Source organism: Loa loa, assembly GCF_000183805.2.
Source record: "Loa loa unplaced genomic scaffold supercont3.121, whole genome shotgun sequence".
In the NCBI taxonomy this organism is placed as follows: domain Eukaryota; kingdom Metazoa; phylum Nematoda; class Chromadorea; order Rhabditida; family Onchocercidae; genus Loa; species Loa loa.
Genome location: NW_018108301.1, coordinates 82,631 through 109,749, shown reverse-complemented (window position 1 = coordinate 109,749; position 27,119 = coordinate 82,631). Strand labels below are relative to the sequence as shown.

Genomic DNA, 27,119 nt, shown 5'->3' with positions numbered 1-27,119 from the left:
TATATATATATATATATATATATATATATATATATATATATATATATATATATATGTGCTTAATTAAGTGCTTAATCAAGCGCTAATTAACTAAATGCTAATTAATTAAACGCTTAGCAAAAGTGCTTAATCTTAGGGGATATGTATGAAAAAAGGCTTTAAGACAATATTTTACATCTCACTTCTGCTTTTTATTTCGGATACTAAAATTTAATGATTTTAGTATAAAAAAGAGTGCAAAATTGAATACATCCTTAATAAATTTAACTAATGAGATCGAATTAGATGTTAACATTTGATGGTTGCTGCCAAAAAAAAAACCAACACTTATTAATTTTGAAATATATACAAATTTCCGTTTGAATTTATACCAGTTCATGCTAAAATGCATAATAACTCGATCATTAATAACAACAAACCGTTCAGTATTTGATGGAGGAAATTGGAAAGTGGACTAGATGAATGGATTTGAGAAATTGCTGGCATTCTCAATTTGATTGGCCACAAACCAAGTGGACATTAGAGATGGATTATAGTGGGTCAATGTTTTCTAGCCTTGTATGATTGGAAAATATGATTGTATAGAATTAAATATCGCACATTTCAAAAATGTCTGATTGATTTGATGCGATGAAAACGATAAATAAAGCAGTTTTGTCTACATGTGAGAAATCACTCCAAAAGATGCGATAATGCATTGATTAGAATCGGAAAGTGAAGTAATTTTAAAATGAATATTGAAATATCTCAATTGAGATTGAAGTCTTTAGATGCTACTTACAATAGTTATCAACTCAGTAAAATATCATTTTATCAAAAGTAGAAGACATCTAAAAATCAGTTTCATTTTAAAAGATACTTATTTGTCACTAGGTTAGGATAACATAAATTTAAGAGGATGTCTGTTACATAATTTTAATGTGACTACAATTTAGCAGATATGATTGATAACGAAAAAAATTATATTTTTTAATACCATTTAAAGTCCTTTGTCTCACGGTATAAAAGGTACGTTTTTTGCTGAACCACAGTATCTGGAAGCGATATCCAAATTTTCCGTCATTATAACACATGTATAATGACCGTGAGAATTCGATGATGCTTAGTACTGATAAATGAATAATGAGTTGGCAAGTTTTTTGTCCCGAAAGCTACACTTTCGGATGCAAATCTCCTATCACTAGGAAGAAAAACACTTCCTTCCCACACATGTCATCTGTTCATAATGGTTAATTGCCTAACAAGTCACAAACATGACATCTCTCCACATTTTTCTGTTAAGCCAAATTATTTTTCATTTCTTCATGACAAGTTTCTTTTTTTTCTTTTTTAATAAAGAGCTCATTGATAAAAAGGGACATCATCATTACGATATGACTTTTGATAAAGGTGGCGAAGATTTTGTAATCTTCCGTTTCTCCATTATTATTCCTGATATGGCACAGTTAATGAAAAATGATCATTCCATTCCAAAAAATGATTCTTTACTCTACATACTGAAAGCTGACCGAGATCAACCAGTTTATAAAATCATTTGATTGGATTGCAATCCAATCCTTCCAGAGCTCATGGAATATAATATTTCTGAATGCACCGTATTTCGGTTTGCTTAAAATAGAAATTTATGTATCACTGCGGATACATAATTCTAGTGACACTTATTTTGAACAAGTTGATTTGTCAATTTCAGGTCTTTCACAGTTGAAAAAATTTATAATTGATTATCGCTGAAAGAATATTTTATTCATTGTCAATAGAGGAAAATTTCTTTTTTTTCTTCTTTAAACCTCAAGATTTTCTTTAGTCAATATCGATACGTCGAAAATGCTGCGGGATGATGATAAATTATTTTCTCTGAACAGAGCTCTTTTCTGACGCGATGCAAAAAATATATAAATAATTTAAAAACTTCTGTTTAAACTTGTTTTTTCACCATTAACACTTCGATTAGTGGTAGCCAAAGCATTTGTGACTCTTGAAGCTCATTTCATCGCCACAAAATTTCTCTTTCTTTTTGCCAGGTATTGTTGCAATTTATTATGTAAACTAATAATTATCTCACCTTTACAGAAATCTGTCGCTTGATTTTATTCCTGACTTTCAATTTTTTCTGCGATAATTTACACTAAGTGCTTATCTAATTTTCCATTCCAAATTTTGATATTTGTGTATAAATAAATAAATTCAGAAGTTTATCAATTTATTACAGAACTTACACCATTAGAATTTAAAATGTTTTGAATTCAAATAGAGTTAGTACTACTTCAATTCATTTCCTCATTTATTCATTTTTGCTGAATGGCCGTCCTGTAATTTTTGGTAGTTATAATTGAGAGGAGTGAATACTTAATTGGTATTTCACCTTTTAATTAGTGCTTCTACCTTATTCCGTGTTGTTTTGGATTTTTTTGCTGATAGAAATCGATAACTTACTGTAACGATTTTAAGCAAATTCCATAAATATGGGAAAATTGATAGACTTTGAGTGGATTAGGTAGATGAGAGCGGTTTTGATCGTATAATTCAGTAGCATTGTATCGCATTTGAGGATATAAAAGTTTGTTGTCACTGTTATTGTCTGGGTAATTCTAAAAGTCATTTACGAAATGCTGAATTATAGGACAACGTGAGGCCTTCCAATGGATAACACGAAATGCATGAAATATTTCACTGCTTACAACAGGCTTATCGGAAGTTTCATTTAAATAATTTCTTACCGTTTATTGTACTGATCTCATATACACTGATTGGCGCTGCTATTTTTCGTAAGCTCGAATTGGAACTTGATTTACGTGAAAGGGAGCTGTTCCGTAGAAGCTATAACTATGCTTTTAATCAGGTAGAATTTATAGCTTCCACTAGTTATCCAGTGTAAAACGATTTCTGTTGTTTAGAGTTGAAGTTGACGAGAAGCGCAAGTGACATTGTTCAGCATATGTTAGAGGTTCTCTTCAATCTTGATATTAGGTTTTCCGTGCTGTTACACAATGTTTAAAAATTAAAATGAAAACCAAATGAACAATAAATTAACCGAATTGTATTTATAGATAACAAAACGAATATTAGAACTGCGATGCGATGATGCTGTGATTAGACACGACCAATCTTTACAAGTGAGGTATGCAGAGGAAGCAGTTAACTGGTTTCTTGATTACACAAATTTGACAGGTGTCATCCGTGAACGCAACGCTAGTAGTCCATGGTCATGGTACGGTTCGATGTTCTATGCCGGACAGCTGTACACTACAATCGGTATACGTGTAAATCTATTTTAGAATTCCCTGACACAGAAAGAAGAAAAATGATTAAAGGAAAACATCCGAACTGCTATTAACATTTTCACCAGTAGCACCAGATCAAAGAAGAATGGTGACTTCAATTAAAAGTTGTATAACAAGGCCGTTTTCCTTTCGATCAATACCTATATTTACCTTTTCACTTTTTTTTATCACTTTTTTTTACTTACTTTTTTACAAGTGAAAATTTTCAGTTCCTCCTTTCCTTCCATTTTTTCGTTTTTTCTCCTACTTAATACATCGTTCTGTATTTCTAGGCTATGGCTTACCGGTGGCAAAAACTCTTGCTGGCCAAATAGCCAGCATATTTTACATTATGTTCGGCATCCCAATATTTTTAATTATTCTCAAAGATGTTGGTCGATTATTGTCGCGAAGTTTTCGTAAATTTTATAAACGGTCACGAAGTACCGGAAAGAAATTTGTAGGAGGTGTGAGGAAGATAAGCGTCTCCATGAAGGTTAACTTTTTATTCTTTTTGGTATTCCAATAGAAATTATATAAAATTCTTCGAAATGAATTTTCAAATTAGCCTTGTAATGCAATTTTAATTAGCCTTGTAATGCAATTTTACATTTGAATTTGTTTCATTGATCTTCTAAACTTGAATAAAAGAGTTATTTTTGAAAATTAAGAATTCAATCTTTTTAGACATTATACAATCGTACCTATTTACCATCTACAACGGGAAGTCTTCATTCATCATCCGTAAAAGAAGTAAATTTAGATCCAGAAGTTGGCACTCTCATGCAGCAAAGCACCAGAAAATTGTAACCTTTTTAATTTCACTTTTCAAAATATTTATTCCAGATAACAAAGAAATGATGCTCGGTTACTTTCTATTAATCCTCACTGCTCGAAAGTTGAGATGAAAAAATGAACTGAAAGTTATTAGCACTATATTTCAGTACTCACGAAAATGCATTTTCGATCCCGATCGCCTTAGCAATGCTTATCCTCTGGATTGGTTTTTCAGCGGCTTTATTTTGCTTATATGAGCCTGAATGGGGATACCTCACTTCAGTTTATTTTTCTTTGTCTCCATAAGGTATTCTGCATGCATGTTGATAATATGAATCTTTTTCAATTTATTTCTTATATTTAGAAAAATTTCGGAACTCTACAAATTTAGTTTCCGATTTTGTCAACTTTCATTGGCCGATTTCAGTTACTGGACGGTTTTGCATGAAAATGACTTGAAAATTAATTAAATTATACTTTTTAGCACGGTTGGCTTGGGCGATATTGTTCCAGGTAACAAGGATATGATGCTCGGTTATTTTCTATTAATCCTCATTGGACTTGCCTTGCTATCAATGTGCATTAATCTTATTCAAGTTAGTCACTGAGTTTTTGAATTACTTGCAAATCCTTTTTATAAATATTTAAAAAGATTTTCGAAGTTCTATTTCTTGCTCTCAAAAAGTTTTGAGAAAATCATTTTGCAAGGAAATTTAGTTAATCATAGATAATTGCCAACTACTTTGTTTCTTCCTGCAAAATTTGAATATTTTAATAGCAATAAAGTATCGTCAAAAAAATTAAGTTCAAATTAAATCTTTATGAAGTTCAGCAGCTTTTTTCATTTCCATTCTAATTTCCTCTTTCTAGCTAATAAACGAGAGTAAAAGTTGCATTTTGCTCACGATTACTTTATTTGACTATCTTACTCTTTACTTCTAGGTAGCTTTAGAAAAAATTCTTGGACAACTTCTACAGGAGTATATCGATGAAATTGAACGGGTAGCAGCTATTGCGAAGAAGGAAGTCGATTACGATTGCAAAATTCCTCCTTTCGAAGTTGGGATGGCCAGTAAGAATTTTGCATATAACAGCAGCTATATGCGCAAGAAGCGCTCAGTTATTCTGAACTGTTACTAATTGATGCTGGAGGTGGGTTTAGCGAAAAATTTACGGTAGCAATAATTTGGAATTAATGATAACAATAACCATTGCCCAGTTGTGTTTGTCTTTGGTCTTCGCTGTAATATCGTTGTTAGAGGACACTTTTCAGTTTTTCGGGACTAGTTTCCAACTTGGAATCTTTTCTTTTTTGGAATGAATACCACAAGTTTTCGTGAGGTTCCTTAACTCATTTTATGCAATCTGATGAGGTCCAGTTAAATGATATGTTTGGCATGTTTCGCTTCAGGTGGTTTACTAACGGTTCCGTTGGAGAAACAACATAAAGCAATGCGGAGTTTGCCAAAACGATTTAAAGAATGGATTGCGGAGCGTATCGCAAACAATATGATTGAATCACAACTTGCTGAAATGAATTCTGATATCGAATCTGAATCCGAAATGTGTATCCCATTTCAACACCAATCACAAGAGCAACAACAACAGTGTGAGTTTCTTCTTCCTTCTGAAAATTACTGTTTGTCTAGGTAAATAAATTAGTGCCGTTTAGCGGAAAGAATAAAAGCCGAAGAAACCCTTAGTTTAACCACTTGTCAATTAATTTTCTCAGTTCAACTATTTATTAACTGTGTTTTCAGTACAAGAATGTAGAATCAGTCCGGAAGTAATGCAATTTTCAAGACCGACACTCCGAAGAGGTGATTTAATCGATTATCTATGGAAGCACATCCCAGCTATTCGCACTGTGCAAGCATTGGAAAAAGCAAAATTTTACACCCCAAATGATAACTTTCAGTAAGTTGACATGAATTCATGACAAGTATCAGTTATTGCTATCACAGTACTAATGCTAACAATACTGATAATGCCGATACTGATATTACTTACAGCTTACTAGATAAACTTTAAGTAACTCAAATATTTTCGACTCTCATAGCATCACTATTAAGAAGCCTATTTTCATTTGATTATAATCTTATTTTGCACTATTCCCTTTCTCCATTCGTATCAGAGTCAGAGTAACAATTTTTCGCTTACCTGAAAGTAGATCCAACTGCAATACTTACCCGAGCATTCAATAATATCATAGGAATGACTACAATTGAGGATCAAACTGTCGAAAGTGATATCGTGTCAGTTATACAAACATTCACTTCAAGTCAACTTTTGGTCAAAGTGTCGATAATTGGGACCCAAAGAAGTTAAAAAAAAAAGAAAAACTCTGTAATGGCCAATTCATCTGTCGGTTCATTATCCACTGACTGGTCTAAGGTTCCAATGATTGGCGATGAGTAAAAAAAAGATAAAAGGAATTACTTTTCTGCAATGTTAAAATATTTTCGCTCATTTCTCACCTTTTCATAAGTTCTTTCAACATATAATTTGAATTTTTTCGTTATCTCTATTAATTTCTCTTTTAGATCAATGCTGTTCAGCAAATTTGTGGGGAACTCGAAACTAGAGCAGTTCATGGACCAAGTTTGTCAACCGATACCTCATACACATCATGCCACTACACAAACCGACATCAGGCATTCTGCAAATATTGCTACTTTTGAAGAGGACATACATTTTTCCCGTGGTATTTAATTCCTACTCATAATAATTGTTGAAAAAAATATATTATAATGACGAGAGAGCTATCATATAGCAATGTAATTACATCTGATCGTAGGTTTACGAGATTCATCGTTGATTCGATCAGATATCAGCCACCAATCGACTCATTCACTTTCAAACGCTTTTGATGTTGAAAGTGTATTGTCGGATGCCTTTTGCGATATTGAATTCACGGAAGCATGCGCTCTGCTCGCAACCAGCGATGATTCTACTAGTATCTGTGCATCGACTACTTCTAATCAAATAGCTCGGCCAACATCCAGGAACCCAGTTAATTCAGCCTCAGAGTGGAAGTCAAAATGGTAAGCATTAAGTTAGCGCTTTTTTCTGCTACTGTTCACAAGGTTGAAATGTCTTTCACATCATCAGTTCATTGTTTCCCAAGTAGTTCTTTGTCGTTTCATATTACAAGCTTCAAGAAGTGTCATTTTGCCGAAGGGTCAGAAAGTTCTTTGATTAAAAGCTTTCATACATTTTGATTTGCATTTAAACTTTTAATGTATTTTGATTTACATTTCAAATATTCTTTTGATAAAATATTGCACTTTTCTTCTATTAATTGAAAACCTTTTTGTCGGAAGTCTTTTCATTATTTTACCCGCGCTAATTAACAACTAAAAATTGCTTTGTGCAAAAAATTAGAGCCAACAATCCTGTAGGAAGCAAATACCGAGAAATCTGAGGACAAAATCCTATCATGATACGACATCTTCTTACTCTGGTGAAGGGTCAACGACAGCTTTATTACCTCCTCTATCAAATATACAACTTTCGCAGAATAGGATTGGGTATCACTTTATTTGTTTCCTTATAAACTGTAGGGTTGACGACAATGAAATTCTGATTAATGTCATCTTGATCACATTTTCTATTCTCGTTGTGCTTAATTTCGATTTCGCATTTAGCCTTTGGCTTTCGAAATGTAAATCTTATGAAAATTGCAGTTCACTGCCATCATCATTCCAACGTTCATCGTTGCAATCGATTCCCTCACTGTTTTTACGAAAGCACGATGATGAATTATAGCGAGTAAAGTCCTCAAGCTTAATGACGATGACCGACTTTCGACCTTCTGAATTTTTGACGGAAGCTGTGGTAAAGATTGTTTTGGAAAGGTTGTAAATAAGAAATTGTAACAAAGGTGCACCATTAAGGAAGAAATTAAAATATAAGGGTGGGAAAAAGGAGGATGCTAGAAAGTAGAAGGTAGAAGGAAGGAGGATCGGTGGGAAGACTAATTAGCAATTAATGATTGACCGCGTATTTCATCAAAAATAAATGCTTTTGATTTGTTTTTAGTTCACATGAAAATGCAAAAATCTTTGCTTTGATATTAAAAAAAAGAACTCAAGTAAATGATTGATTCTTTTGTGGTGTTTTTATTTCTGTCGGAATTTGATGTGACCCAACTTTCCAGGCTTTTCTTTGTATTCCTTCAACATTAAAGAAAAAGGCTAAAAGTAAAGTATAAAAGAGAGGAATATATGACACGCAAAAAATTAATATTTTGTGGTACTAAAAAATGTGAATTTTCATTGAGGAAACTAAGCCGCGTAGATTATTTCAGGTGACACGACAGTCTGTGATAATCCGTATTATAACGGCAACGGTTATGCAAAATATTGTGATTTCCCATCTTGCTATAAATTTATGCAAGCAAATGAACTTTAGCGAGTTTTAAATTCTTCAATTTGAACTAACAAGAACACATAGCGATGTGTGTTACCGCTGATTCCTTGAGAATTGCTAGATGACACTCAGTTCATTAATTTCCTACATTATCTCAAAATCCGAACAGTTCCAGTCTATTGCCATGGAAATTCAGCCTTTTTCTTTGATGTCAAAGGAGCTGAAAAGTGTCTATTAATAATCGATAAGGTGAAAAAACGGAGTGAAATTATTGGTATCCACTGCTAATTGTTAATGTGTTATGCGACGGACGAACTTTGTTGAGTTATCGAAATATTTGGTTAAGTATGATCATGATGAAATCACGAAACATATCAGTAAAACCATGTTGAACATATTCGACGTGTTTGTATCGATCAGATGATGAACTTTAGATAGATATTGAAGTCAATCCCGAGATACGAACATTGTTTACATAAACGGTAACACAGCCCTTAACCTAACCGGAAGCAACATTTCATACTTACATTCAAATGCTTCTTTTACTATCTTTTATTCGTGCTCTAACTCATTTACTCTAAAGATCAACATTAATTTTAGAAGATTCGTCAGAAGAACAACTATTTGGCTTTAATCAACGCATCATCATAACCATACACTTTTATACTCAGTTTGTTTTCCTGAGTTCCTCCAGTAAAATGTTATATTTTACAGCGGGAATTCAAGTGAAATAAAGTTATGTTTAAATTCATTTGTATTCAAATAATGTCACCATAAATCTATTCGATGGAAAAGGATCTTTTCTGCTATTTATCATCCTGCACTTCAATGGCAAGAAATCTAGTAAACTATTTTAACCCCAAATTTAAAAAGATGAGTAAGAAATCAAAATTTTCTGAAATTAGACGGAGATTTCTATTTGTTCCTTTTTTATTCATTTTGCATCCTCTATTTATTTCAATATTATCTTCGGTCTTGATCGAATGCGCAGCTTTTTTCATCTGGTTTCAGCTTTTTTAGTTTTATTGAACCATTTGTGAAATTAATTTTGGTCCCTTGGACTTCTAAATTTTTCAGTGCCTAGCTTAATCCTTCAATTAATTTTTGGATTTCGATTCACTTCTTGAAGCTTTTTTATTTGTTGGACATCTTAAATATGCGTTTACTATGCTGACCATATAATCTTTTAAACATAACAGAAATGGAACTGAGAGGAATAGGAGGTGATTTGTAATTAATTATATCATTCGAACTAGATTTTATAGAAATCAAATCTTGTTTAGCATGTTGAAGAACCAAAGCTAGCAGTGGTCAATTCTGATGTCCAACTTAACAAATTTGAATAATAAATGAAAGAGAATTATACTTGTCTAGAACTGAGGAGAAAGGCGAACATTTCCCCCTCAAATTATTTGCATTCTTTCTCGCTTAAGGAAAAATGCGCAGCTAAATGAAAGTTTTTTCTGCTTTTTTTCAAATTTCGTTTTTTATCTAATAGAATTGAGAAGCAGTTATTATGGACCGAATGGTCTGGATGGTTCCCCACTGAAATTCAAAATAAATAAGCAAAAAATGAGACGAACTGTTAGGCAATCCACTGCTCTTCACTTTTTATTAAACTCCTTGTTGATGTATCATCACTTGAATTGTTTGCATTTGTCCTTTCGCCTATTAACCTTTCCAGAAATGATGTGATGGCTTATTCGTTGACGAAATTCCTATTTTTAATAACACATTTCGGTTAATATAATTTATTTGTAACAATTTCAAAATAAAATGGTCAAAAAAGTCTTGTAAAAAAGTAACTCGATTGATCAAAGAAAGTCTTGTAAGAAGTAACTTGATTACAAAAAAAAAAATCTGAAGCCATTGCGTGCATAAGGAGTGGAAAAACAATGCACCCAAGCAAATTTTTTAAACATTTTCTGATTTTGTACCATTTACTTCCAATTTATCATTCATTTTTATTCAGGCAATGTATTTCATGGATGTCGCCATAATAATCTAGGTTTATTATTAGACTTGGCCAGTTTTAGCATAATTGGCTGATGAAAATAAGTAGATGAATCCGACTACCTCATGAATCCGACTACATTTCCTATTAACAAAGTTTCCATCCAGAAGAATGAAAATTATTTTCGGAATGGAATGGAAGAAAGAGTTCCTTTAGTCATGAAGATGGGAGAGACAGATATACAGAATTACTAGCAGTGGCATCTACTTTTGAAGGATTCAAGTTTTGACTCCTATTTAATTTAAAACATCGTTGCGTTCTTCGAGCTTTGTAGAGTTCAACTGATCATTGATCGAAATTTAATGAGCAGAAATTCAGGTAGTTCGCATGGAGCTGGAGATTTTCCAAAAAGGAGGAAACCGTTTATGGATCCACATTGTTTGATCTTTGTTCTTTGTATTAGACAAACAACATTCGTTCATTCCAACCATTTTGCATTTCTGTTTTCAGTAAAACTGATTCTTTCCATTGGTTTTTGTTTGTCCCATCGGTTTGAAACTGTCTCATCGGTATCGATCACGGTGGCAAGTGGATGACACTACCCAGACCATCACGAATTGATTATTGATTCATTCTTCATAATGTTAGTATGAAGAATGTCGATCCAATCGATTCCCTCCACTTTCTCCCCGTATATTTCGTTTTAATTCCATTTTTTGACCACCACCTTCTTTGTTTAAGTAAAACATATCGATCCATCAATCGATGCAGGATGAGTCAACGCTTCACCGCGGCAGTCATTAGTTTTATTTTGTGTTGCAGTATTTTCATAAAGATTTTAAGATCAGCTGAGTTTACGACGTCCTCATTACCTCAGCCTCATCCTCTACATCTGTTGAGGTCTCTGTTGCAGCACAATGAACAGTTCTTTTTACAAAGTTGAAACAATGTAGGGAGAAGATTTCAGCCTTTGGAAGTAAATAATTCAAAAATTTCCAGAAATATTGTACAGTTCAGTATTTCTCAAGGTCAATCTGACTTTGCGAGTTATCCGAATGAGATATCGAATTACTGAAAGAGAATTAACCTTGAGGAGAAAAGAATCCTCAAAGGAAGAAAGCATTAAATTAGCAGTGTTTGCTTCTAAAGAGTCTAGTAATCAAATACTGAATTGCAAAAATCTTTCCAATAATAAAATGCCAAATCTTTTTAATAATAAAATTCATTCCAGTTTAATGTAATTGTGTTACCCACTACCATTAATATCGATTACCGTGAAGAAGATTGATGTGGTTTGGAGCCTGACAAACTTTTTTCCTGTTACCGTCAAAGAATAGTAAGCTTTTTCTAGAAAACAAATGTTAGCTGCAGGCTCTAGCATAGTGAGTTAAACTGTCTCTTGAACAAAACCGCAGCACTTATGGTTATGATTGCATATGCAAATTTTTTCGTCTTGAGGTATCTTGAGGTTATTATTTTCTAATGATCAAGTATTGGCCAAGTTCTTCAAATTCTATCGTTTAATGATCTACGATGAGCTTCCCAGTCCGTCTATCAAAATAACGAGCCAAAGATGGATACATTAGGTTTGATACACCCTAAGTTAAGGTTTCCTCCAGTTATTTGGTACGTAATATTGTTACTATCGTTGATTCAATTCGTTTAGCATTTTTGTTCAGTAAAGTACATTCCATAAGGCGTCTATTCACTCACTATTCAATACTAATAGTTCTTTTGGTTCACTGAGTTTATGCGCAAAAATACCACTCTTTTTGCTAGATTTGTTAGCTTACTTGATCTTAAAGAATTTTTTCCGCAGTGCGCAGTATGTAATCTAAGAAGGAAACTGATGTGATCATCTTGCTTGATATTCGTTATCAATATATTTGACTGACTTTTCATCTCCTTATCTTCTTTTTTATCCTTCGGACACAATATTTCCATATCACGATGAGAGCTTATTGATTCTTGTTCAACCAAATACTTGATATTCATTACCAGTAATATTTATTCATAGGGACTTATGAACTCGCAAGTTTCTTCTCTTCTTTCTCATTTATCTTTTCCTTGTTGTTATAAAAATCGGTTAAAGAATTAGAAACTACTATCATGATATCCCGGAACGTTCAGACAACTCATCGCAATGAACGTCAGACATATCAATTTGTCATCATTATTTTTAGTAACAAATTGGTATATTCCATCTATCTAACATATTTCTATCGAATACCGAAAGTCAATCATTTCTGGAAATGATGTTATTGCACAAAAGTTTTTAGTACTGTTAGTACTATCACAAAGTATAATCGATATTTAGAGGGAGGAGTCTCCTGGTGACATCATACCACAACCGTACTACTATCATACTACCGGTCGTTTAAGAGTGCTCAAACTTGGCGCTATAATTCATTCTATAGTTAAAGATTCGTTAGTCCGAACTTCTAAAAATGTCAAAAATCTTTGCAGCATATTTGAATTTTGATATTATTTAGAGGAACGAGTTTCCGAAGAAATTTTCCAAAATTTTGATATCATTTAGAGGAAAGAATTACTTCCTTAGTGCGCAGTTTGTAGTCCAAAATATTGTTGTATTTCTCTACACTTATACCTAAAAAAGAAATTTCGCTGTCATCACTGTATCGAAATCAAATTTTCTGATAGATTTTATAAAAACAGTATTACAGTTTAAAAGAATCTTCAACATATCTCCGAATTTAGAATTTACGAGTCTGATTTTTGGCGCATTTGCCAAAAATTAATAAAACCAGCAGCTCACATATGCAAAGTATGTTTCATAACCTGAAGAGAAAAATTGCTTTTCTTTGAATTTTGTATATGTGAAATTGTAAGCAGGAACATATGTTATATTTTTCCAGCTGTTACTGTATCTACATTTTATATATTTTCATATTAACTTCATTGAGGACAAGTAGCTTCCATCCTTCTTTTTTCCCTTTTGTATCTTTTTTGTTAAAAGAAAATGCGATACGCTTTCTCTCATGAATTTGGCGTGAATTTTTGGAATTTTGGAAGGAATGCTTTTCGGAATATGAAATCCATCGTACTGGCCCTTTTTTCATACATAGGAAAAGGAGCAAGAAATAGCTTTCTCGGCCAGTTGGATTGCTCTTTACTTAAAATCCTTTACTTTTATCGATCCAAGTTCAGATTTATTCCATTCCCAAGTTTGATTATAAAAGTTTCATGTTAATTGCTTAATTTAGTTTTCACCATTTTTGCATCCATTAAGTTACAAGCTGAAAAACTATTCAATGAAGTTATTAAAAAAAAATCCAAAATTTGGAAAAATTGCTTATAATTGTGTGAAAGTAGCAAGATAGTTTTATTAACTCTTCTTATTTTAGGCCACGCTTTTACTTTACAGATATTTCTTTTCAAGAGTAAATTAGGAATGACGGAAAGGAAAGATTTAAGCATTGATTGGAAGCTTGTGCTAACTCAGATTAAGCAAGTATCCTTGTAAATAAATGTTTGCTTTTCAATTGATATCTTTTTCATGATAGTCATAGACAAATAGATATCGTCCATTATTTCAATTTCTAACAAATGATCGCAAAAGAAATATTGAAGAAAGGAAGTAAAACTGCTTACATCACAGGAGAATGGCAATGATTAAATAATCTAAAATATAATTCAAACAAAACTTAAACTGCATGCATCTATACGATAGACATATGGTTTGCAAGCTGTTCGATCAACTTTACTCTCATGCATTTATATCTTTATAGCGAAGGCTTCGATATCTCCCCTATCACATCATCAAATAAGCAACGTCCTCAGTGACGAAAAAAGATAATATAACTGTGATAATTTATTACTTTTTTATTTTCCAAAATTCACGATTTGAAATATCTTTTTGGACTGTCTCAGAAAAGTATTTCGTAGCAGTTTCCCTTGATACTGTACTCGTCCATTATTTACACTTGAAACAGTCTGTTGAAGTCGCTAAAGGTGATGACCTATTGCGTGTATCATAGGTGTTATAAGATACGTATTGTTGATCTTTATTTTCTTTGTTGATATTTTCTTTTTATTTCTTTCTTCAGATTCGAAATTAAGGAAAAAAGCTTAAATTAGAAGAGTTGATGAACATATAAATAAAGGAGAGGTTTGCTGAGTAGAAAGAATATGTCGATCCATCGTCTACTAAGCACAAAAAATCATCAAGTCTTAATCGATGATTATTTTACCACTGGTGAACAAGTTTACAAATTTGACAGTGTAAGCTTATTTTTCAGTTTTTCAAATGTTAACTTCCTAGTCATACATGCGCATCAATTTAATTTCATCTGATCTGATTCAATCTGGTATAAATCTAATCTCATTTTCATGTTTTTTTCTCAGATTACTGACCAATTTGAAGGACGCTTTGTACATTTATCATTGAGTCGCGACGGTTTATTATTATTCTGGAAACAATATAAGGTTTTTTTCCTAATTGGTTTACTTATATCTTGTAGGGATGGGAGAGATAAAAAGTGAGGAGGAAGAAAACGGGTGAACTAAATACAGAAGAGTGTAGACAGGATCCGTAAGATACCTTTGGCGTAAGTAGGATTTTAGACATTAATTCTACCTTGCGATCCAGGGCAATGAAGTGATCGCTTCGGAATTTTGCTATATCGATGATCTCATTGATGTATTTTCGGGCTGTTGTGCGGAGAATTCGCGACGACAAGGAATTCATCAAAAAGTGCATGCAATTATTAATCTTATCTTCTTCGGGTATATGTAAACAGGAGGAAATTATTCAGTAACATAGAGTATAAGACAACATTTAAGTACATTGGAAATAAGCTTTTTTTTTTGAATGCTTCACTATGTGAGAATGGAATGGTATTGAAAGCATTTTTAACCTCATAAATACATCCATTAAAATGTCATTTGCACCGTCCAATCGTTACCCGAAAATGGAATTTTTGCGGTTGGCAAAGGAAAAAAATTCAGGAATTTCAGTCATTTCGAATAGCTCAGTGCTCGATGCTAGTATTATTATCAATGTTTTCAACTAAAAAAAGTAAATTTACCAACACAGATTGTGCTTTTAACTCTCTGGCTCTTAAAATTTATGTTGTTTATGTTAATTAATGAAGGCCAATGCTGAATGTGACGCTGACATCCAAATTTTTCGTGCCATATTTACTGTTCTTCTGAAAAAATATTTCGCTTATAAAACGAAAAAGCGTACATTGAAGCATTGAGCCGTGTTGTAATAAATATGCAATAATTTCTAAAATACATATCCCTTTGATGTGTGTCAAAATAATTCCATTACTCTACAAGATCGGAAGATTTTTCCACATGCCATAGGAAAACGGTATGATTACTCATTACTAGCTTATTCTTTGTTATTCACAGCGCAAAATGACCAATGATAGATAAGTTTAGTAGCCAAAGTACGAATATGATGAAGTAAGCAGACGGATTCCATAACTGTAAACAGCTGAAGAAGAGAATAGATAGAATCAAAGTTGTGAGCTTTCGTATTTAACACTTACCATTCTACACTTTTTTCCTTAATTTCACGAAAAATTTTTCCAGTTGGATGGTTATATTAAAAAAACGCTTGCTGGTACCTTTGTCGCAGGGAAATCTACCCTGTCAACGCATTTTCTCACCGTGATGTATGGTGTCGATGCCGTCTCTCCGAATGCGCTAATTTTCTTTATCGATTCTGAACAGAACGTCGTTGTAAAATCTCACCAATACTAAAATTTTATTTAAAAGCAGACTAAAAATTTCCTAATAATGTGAGATACTCATGTAACAACATATTGTTGATAAGAGCTGTAGAAGTACTACTTGTATTTTCCTTCCAGTGAAAAACAAAGGATTACGCAAAGATTTAAATATTTCGCTTATGAAGGAAAATGAGCAATATATCCATGCATTACACAGGATATTAGAATCGCGTAAGAGCACGTAGAATGCTAACTCACTTCGATGTTTTGATCGTAAATCGGAAAATAAGTTAAGAGCCCCTCTGCTTTCCGAATGTCGAAGGTTGAGAAATTTATAGGATGATATATCTGTGCCTTCATTTTTCAGCCTTCCTTATCAATCCATGGCTTAATTTTGCTCATTAAAAACAAGAAGGAAGAAACGAGAAATAAATTTCAGCGTTGGTTCAATGAACTTCGTCGACTATCAGTGAAAGCATTAAAGGAATTATCACTTAAAAGTTGCTTTTATTACTGGCAGCGATTATTCACCAAAATCAAACATTCCGTAGATACCGACCAAGTTTCAATCAATGAGTTTGCTTTTTCTGTCCTCAAATCTCAGAAATTCTTAATCCTTTCAATTCTTTGACGATTAGAGTGTGTTTTCTTTTGGCATAAGTTAGTTCATTGATAATTTATGAGAGATCGTAAAAGAAACGAGCAATTTATTCACGAAGTAATGAAAGTTTACTTAAATATATAATGATTCTAACATACCATTGATTTTCAAAAATTAGTAACAGACATAACTGGTAAAAGGATGATAAACTTTTTTGCAATTCGCGAGATTGTATGCTTATTTGGCAGCAGTTTTAATTACTACTTATGGAACTTCTAAAAATAAAAGCTGCCTTTGGAAGAGATGAATGTTGCTTCTAATAAATAATTTAAACTTTCCTTTTGTAATCAAAAAAACAATATGCAAATGACGTAGACTGCATCATTTTTCCTTGACACACTTAGTTGTCTTTTTGTCCGACTGTAACGCAGCAACTTAATGGCTCACTTTAAAAAGGTGAAGTAGGCATCGCGCTTTTCCCCTTTTCTTCATCGAAAATTGATGGATGCAAACATTTCGCTTGCCTAAGAAAAAAAAAACCATATGAAGGCGATTTTCAAACTTTCAAATCACAGTGCAAGACGATGTTTTTTTTAAAAAAAATGAATCGAATAAAGCGTATTTCCACTTTGGCATTCAGTCGCATTCTGCTCTGAAATGTTGAATTGAATAACCTTAACTTAATGATACCTTAAAATTGTAAATTGTCGACTTCTTAAGCTAACAGGTGAATGTAACTTGAGGACTGCTCCTGAAAGCCTTATTTAAGATGAAAGGAATATTTTAAGATAGTATAAAAATTGAAATGCTATATAGCATAAGTTTGTAATCTAAACGGTGTATTCTATATCTGTTTCAGCTTAAATTAATTCAGAATAATTCACAAGTTTATTTTTTAAAACTTTCCGCTTGATTTAATACCGTCACATCTAACTGATACTGAAGGGTTTTTTGGACATTTCAAGAAATTATTGCAGATTTCATTTCTAATGTTCAGTTTTAGATGTATTAAAACAAAAGGAAAATAAATGTAATATCAAAGAGATGATGTGAAACAAGCTTAATTTTATTGCAGTATATTAGATGCCGTTTTATTCACAAAAAATAAGGAAGATCGGAAAGACGTTGAGAAGTCGTTGAAAACACTTTCCGCCTTCCATAGTAAGGTTGTGTCTGTACTTGTTCTGGTTGAATTTTTTGATCATTTGAATTGTCTCCTAGTTCATTCCATATTACTTTGCTGTAAAAAGGAACAGAGAGGTGAAAAAGAAGACAATTCGAAATATGTTATGTTTAATAACTGAATGGACCAATTTAGGAAACGGTTTCAGTGGATGAAATAACAAACGACTTCATTTTCTCCTGCTACTGCTCCATCTGTGGACGAACTGACGTCGATTATATATTTCATAAAAAGTAAGCCAAAAACTTTTGCCGCCTTCAACTTTCTCTGAACGGAAAATATTTTCTATCACACAAATAAACTAAAGTGGTGGGAATTCATATAGTTATTGAAAGTTCATGTTGCAAAATATGTGATGGAGTAGTAAATTTTTCGCCAAAGTAGAAAGTTGGTAGGAAAGATGATAGATAAGATAGATAGGGCAAACTGTTTAGTGCTTGAACGGTAAAGTGACTTTGAAATATATATTTCTCGAATCTGAGTTTGCTTCAAGCAAAAGAGAAGAGTGAAAAAGAACGAGAAACGTCAGGGAAAACCCGGGAAATTTTTGTCTTTTAGTAAAATCAGCAATGGTGCAGTAGTGGTGGTTTTCTAAATTATAATTTTAGATTTGCGGGAAAGGAGAAAGTGGATGCAGAACATTTTGCGAAATATCTCAAGGAGGAACATTACGATCCAAGGCTCAATGAACTCCTCTACCCCTCTCCCACTTCACAAATTGCTCAATATTTAATCAACGAAATGGGCAGCAATGGTATATTTCTTATAATTGAATCCACATTTGCTCTCCTTCACTTGCAAAGTTAAATACTTTTTCCACTTTCTAACTTTATTGTTAATCTCGATCCTTACGAATTGTTATTAAATTTAGCATCCTTTCTTATCTCTTTATTGATTCTCTCAAGTACAGGAAAGCAGCTGACAAAAGAATCATTCCTGAGATTTCTGTTAAGTGAGTACAACATCAGTATGCACCGAGACCATCTGATGCTAAAAGAAGAAAATATGCATAAGCCTCTTTCGCATTATTTCATCAACAGCTCGCATAACACATATCTAAGAGGTAATATTTATTCCATTATATTAAATTAACTAAAAAAATAAAGTCAACTATACGAAATACATCACTAACAGATGAAGTTGTCGTTTGCTTATTAACAAATAGAAAGAATGAAAACTGATTTGGTAATAAATGATGTTTTTTTTTCGGTTCTATTAAAAGATTAATTTAGACTTTTTAAACGGGTTATTATATCGTTTTTAATGGTTTTGGACTTCGAAAGTTCTGAAAATTTTCCGGAAAGTTGTCCAGACTAACTTTTTTCGAGATTGCAAGCATTTTCAGATAAAAAGTTTAGTTTGTTCATCAGTTTAGTAAGCACTCACTGAATCAGGACAATAAAAATTAAGCAATTAAGCTGGTTTGTTACTGTAATTTTATATTGTTTAATAAAACAATAGTACGTAATGTTTTTAAAGATAATTTACATAGGTTACCAGATAAATTCCAAAAGTTCTGTGGAAATGTATCGTTATGTGTTATTATCCGGATGTCGTTCCATTGAACTTGACTGTTGGGACGGATCAGGCAGTGAACCAGTTATCACGCACGGACCTTCGCAGCTCACAAGAGTTACTCCTATATTATTTAAGGTTTACTTCTCACTTTTGAATCAGTTTTAAAATCAGTAAATTCCTGCGTCTCTGTAAAACACGAATCAATGGAATGGCTGTATTTTATTATTATTAAGTAAGATAATAAGGAATACAATGAGAAATTATTTCGATCCAAAATGATAGGTATACTCTCAAAATCAACCATGCATAGTCAATTTTTTTAATTGCAGAAATTCAAATCTGCTTTTTGGTTGTAGATAGATGTAGATGTACGAGTCATTCTGTCAGAATGCCTTTTAAACAAGCGGTTATTCTCATTTTATCTAACCTTGCACAACTCTACAAACATCCCGCTTGACAATGGCAATATAAATTAATGAATGTCATCTTTGCATAGAACGAATTTCAGGATGTTATTATAGCGATTGCGGAGACAGCATTCGTTGTTTCTGAATTTCCCGTTATTTTATCGTTAGAAAATCATTGTTCCGTGAAGCAGCAGAAAAAAATAGCATTATATTGTCGAGAAATTTTCGGAAATTTTTTACTCACCGAACCGTTGAACAATTATCCGGTCAGATGCTGTGGCATTATTTTTATCGAAGTTTAATCTTTCGGATTTTAAACATCTAATCTGTGAACCATGTACAACTTAAAACTGGTCGGATTAAATGAAAATTAAATGAAATTGTTAAATTTTCTAGAGTTATTTAGATCAAGCAGGGTGTGAGCTTGCCGTCTCCAAATGTGCTCAGGAAAAAAATTCTGATTAAGAATAAAAAAATCAATGATGCAGAAGCGGCGGATTTTTTTAGCAGATCACTTAGTAAGTCAAAACTGATGCTCATAAAACTTTTTAATTATTAAAATTAGATATTCATAAGATCCCTACAGCTATGGCTTTCCTCTCTGAGTGCCATTCTTTTCATCCACTCATGCTATTGATACTTTCATAATAAGATGGCTGAAATATTATTGAAAATGTTCTTGTTAATTAAATAATGCTAAAAAAACTTCAAAATCACTCAATGTTGCTCAAATTGAAGTTGAAATTAATATTTGTAACATAAGTATTTCTTCCAATAGTCTCTCCTTTAAGTGTTCGAATAGATTCAGAAACTGGAATCCTTCTTGGATTCTACAAGTGACTTGACAGAGGTTTGTTCCCAGTGATTTCCATTTCTTTGCTTGCTGCATACATTATAAATATGCTGTATCTGAACGTCGTGATTTCAAGTGATTATTTCAGCGTCAACATCACAAAGTGTCATGGGAAGTGATCGCAGTGAAAGTGAAAGCAGTGAGAAAGGTAGATTTTAAATTTACCGAAACAGTTTTTAGTTCTGCGCTTTTAAAGTTAAAATTAAGTTAAAATTAAATTCAAATTTAAAATTTATTTCTGTTTCTGTCCATTCGAATTATTTAGCTAATGATATGGTCGTTTCTCTGCATTATATTATTTTTGAAATTTAGACGACATTGTGGACCAAAATGGGACGAATATGCAGGAACAGTCAGAAAACTCAGTCAGTTATTGTTATCTTAAGAAATCCCAAGATCATAAATTACTATTTCTTAAATTTGAAATCATTCATAATCCCCAAATAATTGCAGGTTGTTGCTCGTGAACTATCGGATCTCGTGAATTATATGCGCGCAATGGGCAAGTTCACATCGTTTACAGATTGCGAAAGTAACTTTTCCACTTTTTGCAATTTCTAGGTTCTGAAGTAATCAACTTCTTTCATGATTGATAATTCCAATTATTTTTTTTCATGTTCTTTTAATACTTTTTAGCTTTCTAGCAGACTTTATATTGCTGCATGTACGGTATGCATTAATTTGAAAATCAATATCGATGCAAAAGTAGATAAATTTTTCAAAAGTAATTTGACACTTAATGTCATTACCATTTTCCATTTTTACTCTTAATATGTTACGATTGAAATCACTTGTGCAGGTAAACAGATGAGTTATGGAATATTTTCGATGAACGAATCTCGTGCTTATGAACTGGTGAAAGAGAATCCAATCGAATTCGTGAATCACAACAAGAAACAAATTACCCGTGTTTATCCAAAGGGCAAACGTGTTGATTCGAGCAATTTTTGGCCTATTGTACTTTTTCATCATGATGCCTTTTAAGCTAATTTGTTGAATGTTTTAAATCGTTTTGAAGGCTTTCAAAAACAGATTTTTTATAGAAATTTTGGAATTGCGGTTGCCAAATGACAGCTGTAAATATGCAAACACCTGATATACCTTTCCAAATGAATGTTGCATTTTTCGAGCAGAATGGCCGTTCCGGATACGTCCCCAAACCAAGTTTGATGCGTAAAGCTGACGCGAAATTTAATCCATTCGAAATGCATACAATGGATCTCGTTGTGCCTGCCTACCTTTCTGTTACCGTTAGTTTTCTTTTTAACTCTGATTTGTTTCTGAAGTTCAGGAATTTTTGATTTTCTGATCAGTAAGAGCTGTTTGTAGGTGATTTCTGCTCAGATGCTGTCATTTGCATGCGAAAGGCGTCCCTCAACATATGCAGAAGTGAATTTTTATGGACATTTTAACGATTTGTCAAGATTTTCCAAACGAAAATACCGCACGAAAATTGTCATGGATAACGGAATTAACCCCATTTATATGAACTTTTGTGAGGAAGGTTTTAAATTCGAGAAGGTTCGTTGTTAGAAACTTTGAAGTTTACAATTTTTATGAAAATTAGAACTAAATAAACAAATGTTATCATTGTTAGTGAAGTACTGCAAGGCACATTAAGTACGCTTCCTTCGTTGACTTCCATTTCAATCTCTTAAGTCCGTTACCGATATAAGCACATAAACTTAGCGGAAAATTTTGTCATTGAAAATACATAAGTCCGGTGAGGGTAATCAGCTTCTGTATTACAGATAATATTTCCGGAGATGGCATTAATTCGTTTGGCAGTGTACGAAGACAATGGTCGCCTTATTGGGCATTGCTTTTTACATGCAAGCTCATTCCTATTTCACTTAAGGAGATTGATATTGTTCTGTGCTTACCATTCCTTTTAATTTATTCCCTTTGATTTTATTCATGACTTTACTGTATTCAAAATAATTTACTTCATGTTAAACTTCAACTGAATTCTTTTGTTTTATGGAATCAGTTTCAGGTTCGTTCAATTCAGCCAGGATTCCGGCACATTCCACTTCGAAATGCTTACAGCCATCCATTGGGTCCTGTATCACTTTTTGTTTTATTCCTTGTCCATGATTATATCGATGATGGAAGCGTTAGTACGGCTTATTTAATACATCATTGAGATAATTATCCGTTTTTTTTTCGACAGAAAAAACAAAGTTGCTCAAATTTTCTTCGAACATCCTTCCCTGGTTTGCTTTACCATTAATGATTAATGGCAAAGTAACTGACCATTGCGAAGGAATCATGCCGAAAATAAAAGATCTACTCAGATGTTACATTCAATTTTCTTCTATAACCGAAATATTAAATTATCAGCTCTTTTAAATTTAATGTTTTTGCAAGTCCCACTTAAGTATAATCATTTACACTAAAGTGGGACTTGCAAAAAGAAGAAGCTAGCCTGTCATTGCAGATCTAGTAAGCGCATTACAGAATCCAATCGAGGCCATGAAAAAGATAATGGAAAGTGAAGAAGGTATGCAACTATATTATCCGCATTTAAAACATGCCTAAACCCATATTTTTGATTGAATTCTTGAAACAAATTGATTTTATTTGAACATTCAAAATATCGAAGGCTCTACGAAACGATTAAAATACCTGACATTTGATAATGATCGGTTCATTCCGAGTAGTCAGACCATATTACTGAATAATTGATCAATATACTGCGTATTCTGCAATTTTCACAATTTTCAGCAGCTTCTGCGGCATTGGTAAATCCCATAGATACCATGAAACAACGTGAGAAAATGCTTGTGGCGTTAAAGGAAAGCGAACCGACGAAATTGCTATCTACAGAATCAACATTTTGGGATATGGTACAAGAAGGCAAGGGATTCAGTAATATAGATCATGGCCAAAATTTTGAAAATAATGCAGATTTATTATTGAAAGTAAGCATTTAAGGTTCAAGAATTTTCAGTATAGAACTGATGGACTCATTGCGGTACTCTATCCTGCTCTATTTTCTTCTTCTGGATTAAAAAGTTTTTTATAAAATAGTTTTTATAGACGAGATCCACAAATTGGGAGAGTGAGCAAACAAAGGAAGAAAGCATATGTGAGGACGGAATAAAGTCACTTAATTTCGACAGATGGAATATGTCCGGTAGGCGTAGTAAATAAGTATTCAATTATTTTGTTTGAAAAAAATTGTTGATAACCATTGTGAGCTTTTATTTTCTGTGCTAATGAGTCAATTTAGATGGTTCATTAAATAGCTGATGCCGTAAGATTCCTTCAGTGGACATTAGCCGTTTTTGACATAAAGACGATGTTATGCGTGAAATGTCCAGATAATTATGAGTTTCAGGAAATTTTAATCTCTTAGGAACATGCAATACGGTCAGTTACTATAGCTGTATTGGTAATTATACATGAATCTATTTCCAGAGTCCTAGTCCTAAGCTTATCTTCTTTTTTTTAACTTCCTAACAGGAATGAAATAAAAACATTCCACTCACTGATAAGCATTTAATACTGAAGTTCTAATTCAGTACCACTTTTTTATATTTAATTTGTACAATTTATTGAATTTGCAGAAAAATTGAAGGAGCGCTTTTATTTGGATGATATGGAAATCATATTTTTAAGAGAAGATGAATTAGCTAGCAGTCAAAAAGTTGTAAAGTTGGAGAAGCATTTCAAGAAGAAACATGAAGCCATCCTGCATCTGCTTAGTGCTTCCTCCAAGCAAAAGTATTGTTAATGGAGCATAGCTTTAAACTGGGAAAGAGAAATGGAAGAATGTTGTTGTCAATTTCATCATTTTGGGAACCATTTCTTACAATTTAAAGTTAAAAGTTGTAAAGTAATTTATGCCTCACATTTATGAAGTAAAATCATTTTAGATCAGTATCTTCCGCCGTGAGGAATGTTCATGAGGATACTTTTGCTATTTATGCTAAATATGAGAAAGAGGTTAGCCTTTCTTCAAATGGCATATTTTGGGAAGTAGATCGAATAAAAATAGCTTTGTTTATTGTATTTTGTAATTTGAAGTTTTGATAATTAATTATAACAAAAATTCTGCTCAGAGAACTGAACTTATCATATCACTGGCTGAACAGAATAGGAAGAAACTCATTAAACGGCTCGATATGGCTTATAAATGGTACGTCTATTCAATAATAAAGCAGTTATAAATAGATGAAATAATGAATAAACTGTTTAATGGCACTTTAGAAGTTTCGTCAGCTGATTTTTTTAAAAAAAAGGTGCAGAATAATTTTAATTTATATTTTGCAAATGGTAAGGGAATCGAAATGATATGAATTTACTGTATCATTTCGGTATGTCCATCTAGTTATAAGGAGTTATTGCCTTATTACCGAGTGGACATACCATCGAAATGATATGAAAAAAACTTCACCGTATTAAAGAACCGCTCAGGAAACTCAATTTCATGAGTGATTCTTTAGTAGAGTGAAGCTTTTTTGAGATATAAGAAAATAAATTTTTGATGATTCAAAAAGAATTGAAATCCTCCAATGGACTGCTGTGATTTCAGTGAGTCAAAACAGCTGGCCAGATTAAATCACCAAAAACGCTACGTCGAGCAGTGCAGTATGGTTCGAACGGAGGGGTATGTCACCAACGCTTTTTAGTGTAAACAATAATTGTTACCTTTGAACGAGATAAACCACTTCTCTCTCATACCTTTACAGTATCTTTTGAGCAGAGAGATATCTGTTTGTTGTTTATTTTTCAATGCTATTTTAAACGATAGTTTATATGAATTGTTGCAGTAGCATAGTTTTGCTGAGACAGATTGGATTGATACGGAGACTTTCCAGTTTTTGAGGCGCTAAAATATTATTAGCTCATCTTGTTCGAATTTCCAAAATATCTTGTACTCTAGTCAATTTGTTTCAAAAAAGTCGATGCGCCAAAAAGTGTTGACTACATGTAATTCGAGGAAATGATTTTGAGAACAGAAGAATTGCGAGGAAAATATGTGAAACTTGGCGTAGAAGAACAAAGGAGGCTAAATAAATCAAAAGAAAGAAGGTCGAAAGAAATCGACGACAATTTTGAGTTGCTAAAACGTGAAATTAGATTACGAATGGAGCAGGTAGTGCGCTATTGGTTAAAGTTTAAAATTTAGTTGATTATACAATATTTCATTTAAATATCATACTTTGACAACAAACTGTCTTAAATTCAATTCAAATTTGATTAGATATCGTCATAATTTCAGCGACTGAGAAAAGCAGTCTGTGTGCTCCGTGGCCTGTAGCCATGGATTGATGTTTCCATTGCATATATTTTGCTCACTGATACCTATTGTTGTTTTTGATTGTTATTTACATGAATGAACTACCGAGAAGGGTATTTCACCTGAGAACAATCTCACTTTGAGAATTATTTGCCAGTTGATTAACGTGATGAAGTGGGACGGAAGATACTATAGTGTTGAATAAGTTGGCGAGATGGGTCAAATTAAGAACACTTGGGTGTTGTACATTTTCTTTCTCTATAATTTTAGTGTTATTTTCTCTGTACTTAAATTAAAATAAACAACGAAATTCTATGACTCAACGTAAATCGATGTAAAAGAAAGCCATTGAAATCCAGTTATGAACTTATGAACTTATCTCATTTTAGCACCATTAGCTAAGAGAATTGAGTTAGAAGCGTCAAAACGTCAGGACGTCAGGGCGTCAGGAAATGAAAATTATATTTTGTTTTGCATAAATGAAGCAAATAAGAATGGGTTTTCATTCTATGGTCGCGATATTTTTTGAAATAAAACTACGTGAAATAAATAATCGTAAGCATTACTTCATTAATATATTGAGGCGGAATTAACAATATATGGCATAAGGTTTATAAGGCCAAAATTCCACCTTTTTCCAAATTATGCTAAGTCTTACCGGACTTTTCAATTTCTTTTGAGATACTGGAATTTAAAATTCGAGTTGCATTTTGGTAATGTTGCTACTACTTTGGTAAAGAATGCATGCGCATTCTGAATTATAAAATAAATATGTTTCTTTCAAAATCCTTCCTAAAGTGATAGTGATCCTGCCAGAAGTAGAAATGGAGTTAATGTAGAAATAAAAATCAAGTTCAGTTAAATTACCAAGCCCATCCATTTGGCATATAGTAATGTGAACTAGAGGGTAAAATGGAACTAGTGGGTGTGAAATAATTTCCACTTGGTGTGAATGTACTCGGAAGTGTATTTGATGGAGGATATGTACCGGTTACAAGATCCGTAGGACATGGTTTTCCATCATGCACCAACATTTGCACTGGGATACGTTTTGATTGGGAGAAATTAACAGATGACATTGGCTGTACCAGATTACCATTTAATCCCTTATCCTGACAGGTTTTCTTTGTTTTGTACCTGAAAAATTGAAATGGAAATTTTTTTGAAACTTTTTAGAATTTTGTTATCAATATATCTTTTGATTTGAATCCATCTAAATATGAAGTATTGTTTTATAAATGAAGG

General features: G+C 32.7%; 6 protein-coding genes across 6 annotated transcripts; 4 read left to right on the top strand and 2 right to left on the bottom strand.

Moving 5' to 3' along the window:
* Window positions 1-1,373: 1,373 nt before the first annotated feature.
* On the top strand, window positions 1,374-1,538 carry LOAG_03721 (hypothetical protein; the record flags this gene model as incomplete). The annotated part of the gene is made up of 1 exon (XM_003139258.2): window positions 1,374-1,538. One exon carries the CDS (start codon window positions 1,374-1,376, stop codon window positions 1,536-1,538), a length of 165 nt encoding a protein of 54 aa, XP_003139306.2.
* A 1,115-nt stretch (window positions 1,539-2,653) lies between these two features.
* LOAG_03720 (hypothetical protein) lies at window positions 2,654-7,969 on the top strand (the record flags this gene model as incomplete). The annotated part of the gene is made up of 13 exons (XM_003139257.2): window positions 2,654-2,839; window positions 3,048-3,252; window positions 3,554-3,756; window positions 3,948-4,031; window positions 4,205-4,263; window positions 4,522-4,633; window positions 4,980-5,109; window positions 5,449-5,646; window positions 5,798-5,954; window positions 6,581-6,741; window positions 6,835-7,081; window positions 7,439-7,567; window positions 7,724-7,969. The coding sequence occupies 13 exons, from the start codon at window positions 2,654-2,656 to the stop codon at window positions 7,803-7,805; spliced, it is 1,953 nt and encodes a 650-aa protein (XP_003139305.1). The 3' UTR covers window positions 7,806-7,969.
* A 3,639-nt stretch (window positions 7,970-11,608) lies between these two features.
* Window positions 11,609-12,357, bottom strand: LOAG_03719 (hypothetical protein; the record flags this gene model as incomplete). The annotated part of the gene is made up of 2 exons (XM_003139256.1): window positions 11,609-11,709; window positions 12,156-12,357. 2 exons carry the CDS (start codon window positions 12,355-12,357, stop codon window positions 11,609-11,611), a joined length of 303 nt encoding a protein of 100 aa, XP_003139304.1.
* A 2,154-nt stretch (window positions 12,358-14,511) lies between these two features.
* On the top strand, window positions 14,512-15,584 carry LOAG_03718 (hypothetical protein; the record flags this gene model as incomplete). The annotated part of the gene is made up of 4 exons (XM_003139255.1): window positions 14,512-14,586; window positions 14,728-14,808; window positions 14,972-15,076; window positions 15,477-15,584. The coding sequence occupies 4 exons, from the start codon at window positions 14,512-14,514 to the stop codon at window positions 15,582-15,584; spliced, it is 369 nt and encodes a 122-aa protein (XP_003139303.1).
* A 2,664-nt stretch (window positions 15,585-18,248) lies between these two features.
* LOAG_03717 (hypothetical protein) lies at window positions 18,249-26,085 on the top strand (the record flags this gene model as incomplete). Its single annotated transcript, XM_020446402.1, has 23 exons — window positions 18,249-18,292; window positions 18,457-18,602; window positions 18,759-18,911; window positions 19,341-19,480; window positions 19,863-20,039; window positions 20,180-20,291; window positions 20,715-20,774; window positions 20,939-20,991; window positions 21,080-21,158; window positions 21,426-21,583; window positions 21,670-21,876; window positions 21,956-22,147; window positions 22,378-22,458; window positions 22,623-22,742; window positions 23,087-23,129; window positions 23,354-23,550; window positions 23,669-23,765; window positions 24,199-24,355; window positions 24,508-24,577; window positions 24,694-24,770; window positions 25,167-25,241; window positions 25,589-25,730; window positions 25,857-26,085. 23 exons carry the CDS (start codon window positions 18,249-18,251, stop codon window positions 25,893-25,895), a joined length of 2,619 nt encoding a protein of 872 aa, XP_020303251.1. The 3' UTR covers window positions 25,896-26,085.
* Window positions 26,086-26,737: 652 nt separating this feature from the next.
* Window positions 26,738-26,953, bottom strand: LOAG_03716 (hypothetical protein; the record flags this gene model as incomplete). The annotated part of the gene is made up of 1 exon (XM_003139253.1): window positions 26,738-26,953. The coding sequence occupies one exon, from the start codon at window positions 26,951-26,953 to the stop codon at window positions 26,738-26,740; it is 216 nt and encodes a 71-aa protein (XP_003139301.1).
* Window positions 26,954-27,119: the final 166 nt, after the last annotated feature.